This window comes from Schistocerca piceifrons, chromosome 5 (genome assembly GCF_021461385.2).
Source record: "Schistocerca piceifrons isolate TAMUIC-IGC-003096 chromosome 5, iqSchPice1.1, whole genome shotgun sequence".
In the NCBI taxonomy this organism is placed as follows: Eukaryota; Metazoa; Arthropoda; class Insecta; order Orthoptera; family Acrididae; genus Schistocerca; species Schistocerca piceifrons.
Genome location: NC_060142.1, coordinates 389942560 through 389956719, shown reverse-complemented (window position 1 = coordinate 389956719; position 14160 = coordinate 389942560). Strand labels below are relative to the sequence as shown.

The 14160-nt window shown below is 42.5% G+C and overlaps 1 protein-coding gene across 1 annotated transcript in view; it reads left to right on the top strand.

The window, feature by feature from the left end:
- Positions 1–12256, top strand: part of LOC124799017 (cytochrome P450 6k1-like) — a 39063-nt gene extending 26807 nt beyond the window's left edge. The window contains exons 5-6 of the mRNA XM_047262553.1: positions 1474–1725; positions 11833–12256. Of these exons, the coding sequence (XP_047118509.1) occupies positions 1474–1725; positions 11833–12005 (425 nt within the window). The 3' untranslated portion in view covers positions 12006–12256. The remainder of the gene's footprint in view (positions 1–1473; positions 1726–11832) is intronic.
- Positions 12257–14160: the final 1904 nt, after the last annotated feature.

Genomic DNA, 14160 nt, shown 5'->3' with positions numbered 1-14160 from the left:
AAACTTTCTGTGCGAGCTCTGATTTCTCTTACTTGATTACGACGATAATTTTCCCCTTGCAGGCTGGAGATGATACAAAATTTTCACATTCAGAGGAGAAAGCTGTTGATTGAAATTTCGTGAAAAGGTCTTGCTGCAACAAAACACTCTTCTCTTTTGCTCATCGACACCCGAAATCACTTACCATATCCATGACGCTCTCCCCCTGTTTCGCGATAATACAAAACCAGATGCATTTCTTTGGACTTTTTAGATGTTCTCCGTCAATCCTGTGTAGTAAGAGTGCCACGCTACACAACAATATTGTAGCAGGGGATGGACAAACGTAGTGCACACAGACTCTTTAATAGACCTGTTGCACCCCCTAAGTGTTCTGCCAGTTAAACACAGTCTTTGGGTTTATTGCCCACAGCATTATCTCTGTCACCTTTGCAATTTAAGTTGTTCGTAATTGTAATTTCGAAGTATGTAGTTGAATTGGAGGCCTTTAAATTTGTGTGATTTAATGTATACCAAAATTTCACGAATTTGCTTTTGTCTGCATGTGGTTGAACCCACACGTTTACTTCTTCAGTGACAATTGCCACTTTTCGCTCCATACAGATATACATCTATATCATCTTTCATTTAGTTTTGATCTTGTGATGACTATACTGTAGATAAATGACAACATCGTCTGCAAACAATTTAACGGGGATGCTCAGCTTGTCTCCAAAACTGTTTCTACAGATCAGACTAGTCAACATTTTTTACCTACTACTCACTTTTGTAATTATGTTAGTAGTAAAATTCTCTAACCGTCCACCGGTTCCACAACAATGGTTATTTATAACTTAGGAAAGTAATTTTAATTCATAAAAGTTGTAAAGCAGAGTTACAACAAGTGAAAGGATCTAATAATAATTACCAAAAACTTGACGTCAAAATTTTATGAAAATCTGATGAAAATATTTTTAAAATTCCTACCACCTACCGTCCAACATGGAAGCTGAAATGCCCACTAGTGCCCTTTAGGGACCACGTTGAGTACCACTGACACAGATGGTCGTACTTCCTCTTACAAGCACAATGAATTTCGTTTGAATGTCAAATGCCCCCAGTGCTGCTGATGATTCTCCTATTTCCCAGCAGTCTTCCATCCCATTCCCCTCCATGTAATAACGTTCGAACTACCTAGGACTATCAAAATCTCACCCCTTCCGCCAATTTTATCGATTTCTCTAGTTCTACATATATTCCCTCTATATTCTCGTCATCGGCTTGTGATGTGGGCGTGGAAATCTGCATGATGATGGTGGATGTTGCCTCATTTTGAATCCTCAGAAAAATAATTCCGTCACTTTATCACTCATAGCACCCCACCCTTTTACCAGTTATACCAGACTGTTGTCCATTAGATTTAAGACCTTACGCGGAGCGCCAATGTAGAAAAATCGTTAAGATATCTACGATGAGATATGTCCTTTTTTTCAGAAACCCTTCGTCTGCACCCTCCTGCTCAAATTCTGAATCGTGAGGTGGCGAAGGATTATAAACTGCCAGGATATGACTGTGTGTTGGAGACAGGAACTAAGGTGATCATTCCAGTCATGGGACTCCATCATGACAGGAAGTTCTTTCGAAATCCTGAGAAATTCGACACTGAGCACTTCTCTGAGGAGCAGGTGGCATCTAGGCATACCTACAGCTTTCTGCCTTTCGGCGAAGGGCCACGCATCTGCATTGGTGAGTCACATCTACTTTCATATTTATTGACTCTTTTTAATTGTTACATAATTGTTATGAATATCTTTACACGTCCAGTGTAACCGAGATATAAGTATTGCAATAAGATTTCTTACGTGTACACTATGTTTAATGACCGCACTAAACAATCAACAGTTGGCGCCACTTACGAATTTCAAATAAATTCAGAAATGGAAGTACTTGAGGAAAATATACCTGGTTCATAGGAGGTAAGTGTGAATCACAAGAACTCTAAATCATGTAGGATGGTAGTACACTGCTTTTGCGCACGGAGGTACATTAAATCAGCAACTATATAAAAAAAGCTCTCTCACGTCGTGTTGTTATGTTGGCATTTTCTTTCTATGCCCAAGCTGTTCTTTGTCTTTTTTTCCCATAGTAGGTTCCTGAAGATAGGATCGTATTTTTGAAAAAGTTTCTATCTTTCAAATATTTAATGTATTTTTCTCTAGAATGAAAATATTTCATTTTTCTTGTCTTGTTATTGGATAGCAATCGACAAATTTTTGTCGACAACCTGAAAACTTCGTGGACCACTAAGACATTTGGGAAAGTTATCTGTGGCCATAATGGTGAGAGCAATGTGTCACTTCGTACACGAGATGACAATAGTCAGAAAGTACCTGCCTCAAATATACGCCAAGATGTGTCGTTCATGTGTATCGAGGTTTCATGGGTAAAATTGCAGTTTCCAAAGTTTTGTGAAGGACGGTGAGTAACTGATAATATAGGCGTGCACAGGTTAGGTTTGCAAGGCTGTTGGGTTTACATTTTGTAGCACCTGAGCATTCACTACGAGAGTTGTGAGCACGGGGTTATCCCATTGATAAGATGCACCACACACTTTCTTGGGCCTGCTCCACTCTGATTGAACCACACATCACGGAGGCTAGTCGTGGAAAGTATTTATTTATTTATGCTCCTCCAGTATCAGCATTAACCGTGCACAGCACTTCGCTAGGCAATGAAAGCATATTCATTTTTTTAAAAAGAAAACACCCCTAAAGTTCCGATGTTTTGACTCTTAGGTCAGTGCACTTTATCCAACGATTTTCTAGTGAAAATGTTTGATCTCTTGATGTCTTTCGCTGCCGTAACCTCTACATGGGATTAAAAACATATTCTCACAAACAGCTTTAGAAGTGGAAAAAATAAGTGAGGACACTAGAGACGTAACACGAGTTCATACTGCGGAAAGGAAGGAAAGAATTATGAAATTCATACGTCCTTTGCAAAGGAACCATGCTGGCATCCACCTTAAGCGAGGAAGGCATATCTGAGATGGAGGAGATTCAACCGCCACCTTTCATAATGTGTGTCCAGTGTTTTACCACGGCAGTACCTCACTCTGTCTGTAGCTGTCGATACATATGGACACTAGTATTCTAACACTATGGTATGTTACACACCGTACAGCTATGGAGCCATGTGGAGTCCAATCTTTCATCTCTGAAGTACCTGACTCTGTGTCTGGGTTTGAAATGGTTTAAAGGGCTCTAAGCACTGTGGGACTTAACATCTGAGGTCATCAGTCCCCTAGACTTAGAACTACTTAAACCTAACTAACCTAAGGACATCACACACATCCATGCCCGAGGCAGGATTCTAACCCGCGACCGTAGCAGCAGCGCGGTTCCGGACTGAAGCGCCTCGAGCCGCTCGGCCACAGCTGCGGCATAGGTTTGAAGACAGATGGAATACCACACTGGTAGCTCACTCAGTGTGTAGAGTGGTGGCATGTGGAACTTAATGGGCGCGCGGGATTAGCCGAGCGGTCTAGGCGCTGGAGTCATGGACTGCACAGCTCGTCCCTGCGGAGATTCGAGTCCTCCCTCCGGCATGGGTGTGTGTGTTTGTCCTTAGGATAATTTAGGTTAAGTAGTGTGTAAGCTTAGGGATTGATGACCTTAGCAGTTAAGTCCCATAGGATTTCACACACATTTGCACATTTTTTAACTTAATACTCTATCATTGCACACATCACTTGTCGTGTAGATTTGTAGATGATAGATTACGCTGTACTACATTTGCGGTGATTCAGTTGGTGTGCAGGTGTGTAGACAGTTGGGTCGCAGTGTTCTACCATTGCAGTAATTCATACAGTGTGCGGGTGTGGAGTCAGGTGGAATTCAGTGTTCTAGCACTATGGTACATCACTTGGTATGTAGGTGTGGAGATTGGTAAAATCGAGGTTTCGACCACTGTAGTAGTTCTCTCGATGTGTGGATTTGGAGTCAGGTAGAATCCAGTGTTCCACCACTGTGGTACATCACTCAATGTGTAGGTGTGGAGAGAGGTGGAATCCAACATTTTACCATTGTGGTAATTACGTTGGTGTGTAGGTGAGTAGACAGGTGAAACAAAGTGTTCTGCTACTACGGTACTTCACTCAGTGTGTTGATTTGAAGACAAGTAATAATCAGTGTTGCACCACAGTGGAAGCTCCGTCGCTGTGTAGGTGTGTAGACAGATGGAAACCATTGTTCAACCGCTACAGTACCTCAATTGGTGTATAGGTACGGAGGATGGTGCAATGCAGTGTTCTGCATCTGCGATTCGTCACTTGGGATGTAGGCCTGTAGACAGGTGAAATCCAGTGTTCCATTACTGGAGTACCTCACACAGCATGCAGGTGTGGAGACAGGTGGAATCCAGTTTCATACCTCTACAGTACCTCATTTGGTGTTTAAATTTGGAGACAGGTGAAATCCAGTTTTTACCACTGCAGTACCTCACTTAGCCTGTAAGGGTGTAGACTGGTGGAATCCAGTGCTCCTTCACTTGATATCTCACTCAGCGTAAGGATGTGGAGACAAGTGAATTCTGTTGTCCTACCACTGCAGTAAGTCGTTTGGTGTGTACATGTGTAGACAGGTGGAATCCAGGGTTCTGTCATTATGTTACTTCATGACGTGTGTTGGTGCGGAGACAGGGGAGTATCCAGTATTCTAACACTGTGCTACTTCAGTGTATAGGGGTGGGTAAAAATGGAATCCAATATTCTGCCAATGTTGTACATCACTTGTTGTGTTGGTGTGTATACGGGTGGAATCTAGTGCTCTAGCACTATGATACATAACTTGGTATGGAGTAATGGAGACAGGTGGACTCGAATATTAAACCATTGCAGTAATTTTCACGATGTCTGGTTTTGGAGACATACAGAATCCAGTGCTCCACTACTGTGATACATTACTGAATGCGTAGGTGTGGAGAGAGGTGGAATCCAACATTTTACCATTGTGCTAATTCAGTTGACGTGTGGGTGAGTAGACAGGTGAAAAAGTTAATTATTTATTTCAAGTTTCTGCTACCGTTCTACTACTACGGTACTTCACTCAGTGTGTTGATTTGAAGACAAGTATAAACCAGTGTTGCGCCACATGGAATCTCACTCGGTGTGTAGGTGTAGAGACAGGATGAGCGTGGCCATACTTACAATTCGTTAAAATATACCTCTATTTTCCCACTGTTATCATTTCAGTTTTCTAGCTGTTTTGTAGAACAGATGCACATAATTATTGGTCTATACTCCTGAAGTCAATGTGTTGTAGAATTGTGGAACCAGTTTTATGCCCAAGTATTGCGACGTTTTCTGGAGAAGAAAATCTGCCCTACAAAAAATCAACATGGATTTGAAAGGGAGAGATCTTGTGAGACTCAGCTTGATATGATTATCTATGAAATCCACAGCGCTGTAGACGCCGGCGCTCGGATGGGTGCCGTGTTCTTTGACTTCAGAAAGGCCATTGATGTGGTCCTGTACAGATGTTTACCGAAAAGAATACGATCTTTCTGAGTGTCAGACCAGATTTGTGACTAGATTCAAGAGTGCCTTGCAGATACAATGCAAGACATGGCTATTATCGGAACAAAATCGACCTGTCTAATGCTAATTGCAGGAATCCGCTAACTGTTTACAACACACATGTAAGTGATCTATTGGATATGGCCACGAGCTCTGCAAGGCTGTTTGCAGACGATGTGGTGGTCTACAATAATGTCGCAACGTCAAAACATCGTTGGGATCACCTACGGGGGAATGATTAATTGTGCAGGGAGTCGCAGTTGACTGAACCGTGATTTATTTTCAAAGAATATTCTTAAGAATTTATTTTATTTACTAGCGATTGATCAAGAACATTAACACATTTAATCACACTATGTAAGCATGGAAGTAGTTGCCAGGGAGTAACTGATGAAATCATAACCAAATTCCTTTTAACAAATGGGAATTTTATTCACTTCAATAGTGCCTAAAAGCATTTTTTAAAAGAAACAGATCTAAAATTTTAATCAGAAAGCACCCTCTAAATATCAAATTTATTCAGAGGCAGAAAGAAACAAGTTTTGACTGCTGTATGAGCTTTCGGGCAGAGAAACTTGGCGCTCCCTTTTGACTCGGCCATATTTCAAATGGCTCTGAGCACTATGGGACTTAACATCTGTGGTCATCAGTCCCCTGGAATTTAGAACTACTTAAACCTAACTAACGTAAGGACATCACAAAACACCCAGTCACCACGAGGCAGAGAAAATCCCTGACCCCGCCGGGAATCGAACCCGGGAACCCGGGCGCGGGAAGCGAAAACGCTACCGCACGACCACGAGCTGCGAACCGGCCATAGTTACGACCGCTCACAACAGCCTCTGAAAGACTACACTGGTGGAAATCTGTAACACACCAGATTACTTTAAACTAAGAGTTTTAACAATTTACACAAGCACACAAACTATGCACCCCCCCCCCCCCGTAGGAGGGATGGAAATGGTACAAAACACTAACAATTAAAATATTAACCTTGTCACCGAAGGTGATGCTTGATTTTAACTTCTAAGAAAAGTCTTACGCTGAAAGGGTGGCAACTTTATATACTAAAAGATCAATTAAATAAAAGCCAATGAAACGCAATCTTATACAAAATTCCACAAGGTTAGCCAAACAATAGTTAAGATGCTCTACACTACACAGATACCGCCTCTCAAGATTATAGGCAATAATATCAAAGTTTCCAAAGATCAAAACATATTTCAGGTGTTAGGCCGTTACACTCCAAGCAATAAATTCGTTAACACACCAAATCCGACAAACATGACAGAGGCAGCTGCTAACCTACGGTAGATTGATAGAGAGATTACCGAACAACCCGAACCGCAGGTTGCTCTAACCCGCCCCTACTCCACAAGGGAAAACGGACCACCCAATTTATAAACAACCTCCATCCCTCGGGTGGGTAAACGGCAAAGAATGGTGGGACGACCCCTAAGCAAAACGGCTGGTAACCTCACCAAGAAAACAAGTAGAATGTAACAAGAGTAAATCAAACAAGATATCATCAATCACCTAGCTTCTAATAAACTGCTATTTCTCGAGAAGACCTGGCGCAGCACCCCCAAATCGCTCTCCCGAACCGTCCGCTGCCAGCCGCTTCAACGGACGCAGGAAGGCGCGCCGATCTCCCGTCTCCGGCGTCGCAGCTCGCACTGGCCAGACCGATGTCGTGGGTTGACTCCCACCAGAGGGAGACACCAAAGCAGCGATTGCCACAGCGGCGCCACCTCCAGAAACGGAGGGCGACTGCTTCACACTACGCGCTGCGGCGCGCTCTTCAAAACAGCAATTTTTACCACGGCTCATTGACCTTCCACGTAAATAAATGTAACATACTGTACATAAATTGAAAATGAAATTCACTACGATACAGTTACATTAATGCTGACGAACTGGTGGAACCAGTAACTACTGTAAAACGTGTAGGAGTAACAATTCAGATACACCGTGAGTGGAATGACCACATAAAACTAATAGTTGGGAAAGCATATTCAAGACCGAGTAATAGGTAGAATCTTAAGGAAAAGAAGTAAATACACGAAAGAACTGGCTCACAAAACGCTTTTTTGATGGATTATTGAGAACTCCTCATAAATCTGAGATACCTACCAGGAACCATCCCAGAAGTGCGACACTCATCTGGAGCAAATAAAACACAGACGTGCTCCTCGTCCAGGCGCTGAAGCCCCAACGGATGTCGGCCAGTCACGTGAGATCCTCTTAACTGCGGCCTCACGCGGATGCGGTATGGAGAGACACGTAGTCTTCTCGTTCAAGTAGCTCCTCTTAGCATCGCCAGACTTAGTGAACCCCGTACCAGTTCTCTAGCCAAGAAAAAATCCTTTGTAGTAATGGGAATCGATCTTGGGTCTTCCTCATGGCAGTCATTCACGCTGACCACTGAGGTAGGTAGGCAGACATCTAGAGAAAAGTCTTTTCCTAATGGATACTTCAAGTAAAATAAGCTATACTTTTTTCCGACCCATGGCGTTAGTTATGTCATAGACCTTTAGATCCCAGTCATACACATATCTCGTGCACGGAGGTCATCTCAACTGATGTATTATCTGTTTAAACTTAGCTTGTGCATTCCTATTTAAGATGAAATCCATGGAAATAATAACGTCCGCCAGCAGAGGAATGGCTCTGAGCACTATGCGAGTTAACTTCTGAGGTCATCAGTCGCCTAGAACTTAGAACTAATTAAACCTAACTAACCTAAGGACACCACACACATCCATGCCCGAGGCAGGATTCGAACCAGCGACCGTAGCGGTCACGCGGTTCCAGACTGAAGCGCCTTTAACCGCACGGCCACACCGGCCGGCGCCAGCAGAGGAAATAATTAGAGATGTAGCAAATAAAATAAGGTTTTTTTGTGTATTTTATTTCTGAGTCATCGTTAAAGTTTCGGTAAGACAGAATGGAGTAGTGCGTGCTGGAGATTCTTTGTGTACGTGACATTAACGATCGCCGCTTCAGACATTCCAGGACCCTTCTTATATTTAACAGTTTGTTTTGCCTACAGGTGCTAACGCGTTATGAATATCTTTTTTTGTTGTATACTGAAGAGTTCACTTTTACGTATCATGTTGAAGGGAATTGCTAAGATTCCGAAGGATCTTGCAATTCTTTATTATCAGCCTTTTTTAGAGTGCCCAGAAATACTCGATAAGGATTCAGTAACGTATCACAGCCTATAAGATGTGTGGTAAAAATGTAATTCTGAGATCTGTCATATGTGCAGTTGTACAAAAGCCCTCAGGTTTCTGCTGTAATTACAGGGGTGAACAACAGTATGGAAACACCAAAAACAAAATTCATTGGCATACGCTGTAGGAAAACAATTGGCATTCGAAACAGCTTTCCGCTTCTCGGAATTGATAGTTACAGGTCCTGTGTGGTTTCAAGGGGTATCGGGTATCATACCAATCTTCCTGCAAAATCGTGATAAGCTCAGGAAACAATGATGGAGGGGGGGGGGGGGGTAGCAATCACGCACCCTTCTCTACATAGACCACAATTATGTTCAGATCTGGTGACAGTCGGACCAGAGGGGATGCTACAGTTGATCCTCGTGCTCACAAAACTAGTCCTAGATTATACGAGCTGTTTGGACATAGAAACTGTCGTCTTTTAACACAGCGTCACCTCTAGGGAATAAACATTGTGCCATGGGATTGACATGATCAGCCACAATGGTCGCGCAATCCTTGTCAGTAGAGCCGTCTTACAGAGTAACAACGCACCCCAAGGAAATTCACGATATGGTCGCCGATGTCATGTTTCACTTTTGGGACGTAAACTCGGCCAGAAGTTGGAAACAGTGACATTCTTCCACTGCTCCGTAGTCCACGTCTTAAGGTTTCGGCATCACGTTTTCCTGTTATGGGCATTTGCAATCAATGATGTGTTGTTTTGGAACTCCAGTTAGCTTTGCGTTTCTCAGCTTCTGGTGCTATCTTCGCATTGTTTTGTTGCTGACAGTGTTCGTGAGAGGGACATTCAGTTTTTCAGTGACTTTTGCAGATGCTGTTCTCTTATTTTTGGTCGCAGTCCTCTTCAATGACCGTCTGTAAAGATCATTCAACACATACTTTCGTCCGCGTTGTAACTTAAAGCACTCCGTCGTCAGGCCGTGAGTGGCCTACGGGGACCCTCCGACCGCCGTGTCATCCTCAGTGGAGGGTGCGTATAGGAGGGGCGTGAGGTCAGCACACCGCTCTCCCGGTCGTTATGATGGTATTCTTGACCGAACCCGCTACTATTCGGTCGAGTAGCTCCTCAATTGGCATCACGCGGCTGAGTGCTCCCCGAAAAATGGCTACAGCGCATGGCAGCCTGGATAGTCACCCATCCAAGTGCCGACCACGCCCGACAGCGCTTAACTTCGGTGGTCTCAAGGGAACCGGTGTAGCCACTGCGGCAAGGCCGTTGCCGCGTTGTAACTTAGCGGACGATGTTTTTTTTACTTTCCCTGTATCCGGTATAAATCTACAACGTGGTGCCTCTTGAAACACCAAAAACGCCTGCTACCTTAGATACATACGAGCACCAACAACTTGCCCGCCTTACAATTCACTCGGCTCCGAGGTAACTCACTGACAGCACTGTTCTGCCCACGATTCGCACTTGCGACATGTTGAGGACATTGCTCAGGCACCGTTCGTGGTCAGACACAAGAGTGCAACGTGCAGGCTTGCCTAGCACCTGCATTTATGTTCAAGGGTGCGTTTCTCGCTGTTTTTCCATTTTTTCCAACACCTGTAACTCGTAGTTTTGTGTTTAGGATTCGTACGAAATATATTTCAATGTATATTAAATGATACCTTTGTGGCTTTCAGCAATACTCCTACATATTATTCAGCAAATCCAGAAATTCGCGTCCAGTCACCACGTGATGTGATACTAAATTAGTCAGCGCTAAAAACTAATATTACCGCCAACTGAACTCTTTTGCTAGCATTCCTACAGCAATGGAAATCAGGGTACCATCCATCCGGAAGTCTGTTGCACGCAGCGACTGTTATATTGACTTGTAAATAATAGATTTCAGCTATCAGTCGTCCTTTTTAAATTTTATTGGCAGATCTAGATTTCAGCTAGAAACTAGCCATTCTCAGTGCATTATCATTTTTGATCAACGCATGTAATGCCTGTTGGTCGGGCTTCGTCCACAGTTCATTGAATATTCATTGATTGATAGTGCACTGAGAATGGCTAGTTTCTAGCTGAAATCTAGATCTGCCAATAAAATTTAAAAAGGACAACTGATAGCTGAAATCTATTATTTACAAGCAATGGAAATACTCAATTTAAATAATGACGTATGCATGCTGTAGTGGTTGTAACTGCATCGATCTCGTATTCAGCCTTCAAATACCACAGATACCACAGTGATGAAATGTATAGCAAATTTTAATACGAAAATCACCTCCTCTGTAGTACTAAGATAAATGGCAAATGAAAATATTAAACACCACGTCTCCTAGGCCTGACGGGTTTCACATGCTAAGCCTTTCTTAGGGTCCCCATATCGCTGCCATTCAATTACGGCAAAAAGTCGTCGGATGTGGTTCTGAGTTGCGTGAAAACTTAAAATGCATTCCTTATGCAACTATGTTGTCAAATCGTGGACTTTATTATCTTTTTTTCTTACAAAATGTCGATGGAAAGTTAGAGACAGAGAACTTTTCTTACAAAATACCGTAACTAGTTGTTTGCAAGAGGTCGAAAGCGCACTTTGCTGCACATTCTCTCTCTCTCTCTCTCTCTCTCTCTCTCTCTCTCTCTCTCTGTCTTGTGTGTGTTTCTCCCTGCGCTATTCCGTCGTGTGGGTTCCATTTTTTTTTTCAAGATTTTAAGAATTTTATTTCTTTCTTAAATTCTTGATCGGAGGTGCTTCATGACGCTTCAGACAGTTAAACTTAGGAGGGAATTCACGTTGGCCATAAACCGTTGAATGATATTAAATTTGTTCTCTGACCTGTGACCTACAGTACTTAACTATTTGTGTATCCGGTATTCTGAGGTGAAGATTGGGGAACAGCCCACAATTCGAGTACACGAGCGTAGAAACTCGTCTAACCGCACTCAGGCTATGCTATGTATCAAACTAGTCGTCTCACAGTTTTATGTGGGATATTGAGTGGAATGAATTTTTTGATTCATTATTTCGAAATTTCAAGACGGATAACACGTAACGTTATTTTTCGCACCACCAATGAAGTGATGGCTCCTTTATTTTGTTGCAGGCATGCGTTTTGGCTTGATGCAAATGAAGATGGCAATAGTATATCTGCTGTCAAAATTTGTCGTACTGCCTGTGGACGACAAGCCGGTACGGATGGATCCGAGCTTCCCAGGGCTTACACCAATCGGCGGTATGAATCTGAGGTTCGAGCGGCGACAAGAACCTGCGTGGTGAAGACCTGCAGCTGCTGTGGAGAACTCTGTGGAAATGTCTGCACACACTGTGTTCACGTCCGCTGACAAGTGGATCCAACACTAGGCCTCTTCTATGATGGAACTGACTGGAACAGACTGTTGTTTAAGAGTGTGGATAGTGTGCAGTTTCTTACTGATACTACCGCTCTAGCAACAGGTGGCAATTTTTTGTTCTGTATTTTGTTGAATTTTCATTGAGACTGATATCACTGTCAAATGGAATAAGTCCTCATTTAAATATAAAAATGATTTATGGTAATGCGTGCGATTTAGTTACCTTGTTGCTTCTGTGTGTCAAGGAGAAGAGTTGAAACTTGGTGCAATTAGCTGCCTAATATGAAATTTAAGAAAACCATCGTAGCTGTGACGCAGTGGATAGCACACTGGACTCGCATTCGGGAGGTCGACGGTTCAAAGCCGCGTCCGGCCATCCTGATTTATGTTTTCCGTGATTTTCCTAAATCGATTCAGGCAAATGCCGGGATGGTTCCTTTGAAAGGGCACGGCCGACTTCCTTCCGCGTCCTTCCCTAATCCGATGAGACCGATGACCTCGCTGTCTGGTCTCCTTGCCCAAAAGAACCCCAACCATCACAGCTGTGGATTTAATAACCAATGGGCAGTTTCATCCTATACGAACATCCTCAGGTGAGCTGCAGTTCAACAAGGTAGAATTAGATAAAATACACTAAAAGATGCACGTAATATATTATGTGTAGCGTCACAGAAAATATTTTAGGAATAATACGAAGTGATAGAAATATTGTGGTGTCATGATTTAAAATATTGAATCGCCCAAGAGGACGTTGAAAGATGTCTTGCAATACCACAAATACAACGCTTCGCTTGGTCGACTATGTTTGGTGTAAGCACAGCAAGTAGTACGTGCTATGTACAGACTGTAGACCGACATGCACAACTATACTGGGCCGGCATTGTAGGGCTGATCAGTAAAAGAAGCAAACATGTAAACATACCGCTTCACATCTATGAAGTGCGACATATCGATTGTGAGGCACCGTAACTGTATCAGACAAAGGTAATGACTTTAAGTTCGAGAATGTAAGCGAGTTAGTACATGTGTATACAATCTTAGTTTCAAATTAAAACTTAAAATTACATAATACGAGTGCAATAGCTACGCCATGAAAGCCTAAACGAAATTTTTACAGGAACGAATTATAGAGTGGACAGTCACGTGAAAGAGACACCGAACAGCTACTCTTACGTTTACAACAACTGTGTACAATCGAAAGTATATCACGACAACTGCGTACAATATAGGAGAAACTGATAGTTGTGATTACACATCATTATGAATGATGGTTAAAAAAAGTTTTGGAGAATGAGACGAGCACAGCTCTTTAACCATAGAAAAGAAAGAACTGATTGAAATTGGTCAGACATGTAATATTCCCAAATTGTTAGAAACAGTCAGTTGAAAGTTCTTATACAGAAAGGTTTCAAAAGGTCTCACCTCATTGCAGAAAAATTCTGAACAAGAATTTACTTACTCAACCAACCAACCAAAAAAACGTTTCACTGATTTATAGGTGTTGTTTTAAGCTTCGAACACTAACGAGACTGCTAAAAATTAAAAGTTCTTTTGAAAAGCGCAGATGAAAAGTATATTTATTTCATTACTATGCAAATTCGTAATACACAAAAAATGAAAACAACTTCACTTATCAAGCACGAGGAATTACGCTGTTCTCCCTGCTGAAAACAAAACACTGTTTTTATCAAAAAAGCAGGTCAACGGATGAAAATGGACTAGTATTTCGGATGAGTAAGAACCAAATGCCCATCGAACTATCCTGACTGACTTTAGTTATGGATATCTTTATTCGCCTCATGCCAAGGCTGAGTTGGTTTCTTTAAAAATAATCTTCATTGATTCTGTATTCACGATGCTGTGCAGCCTGCTTGAAACTGGTGAATAACACTCTATATATAAACAGAGCAAAGGTTGCTGGCTTTATTATTTATTCATACACTGAAGAGCCACATAAACTGGTACACCTGCCTGATATCGTATAGGGCCCCCGCGAGCAAGCAGAAGTGCCGCAGCACGACGTGGCATGGACTTGACTAATGGCTGAAGTAGTGCTGGAGGGACTGACACCATGAATCCTG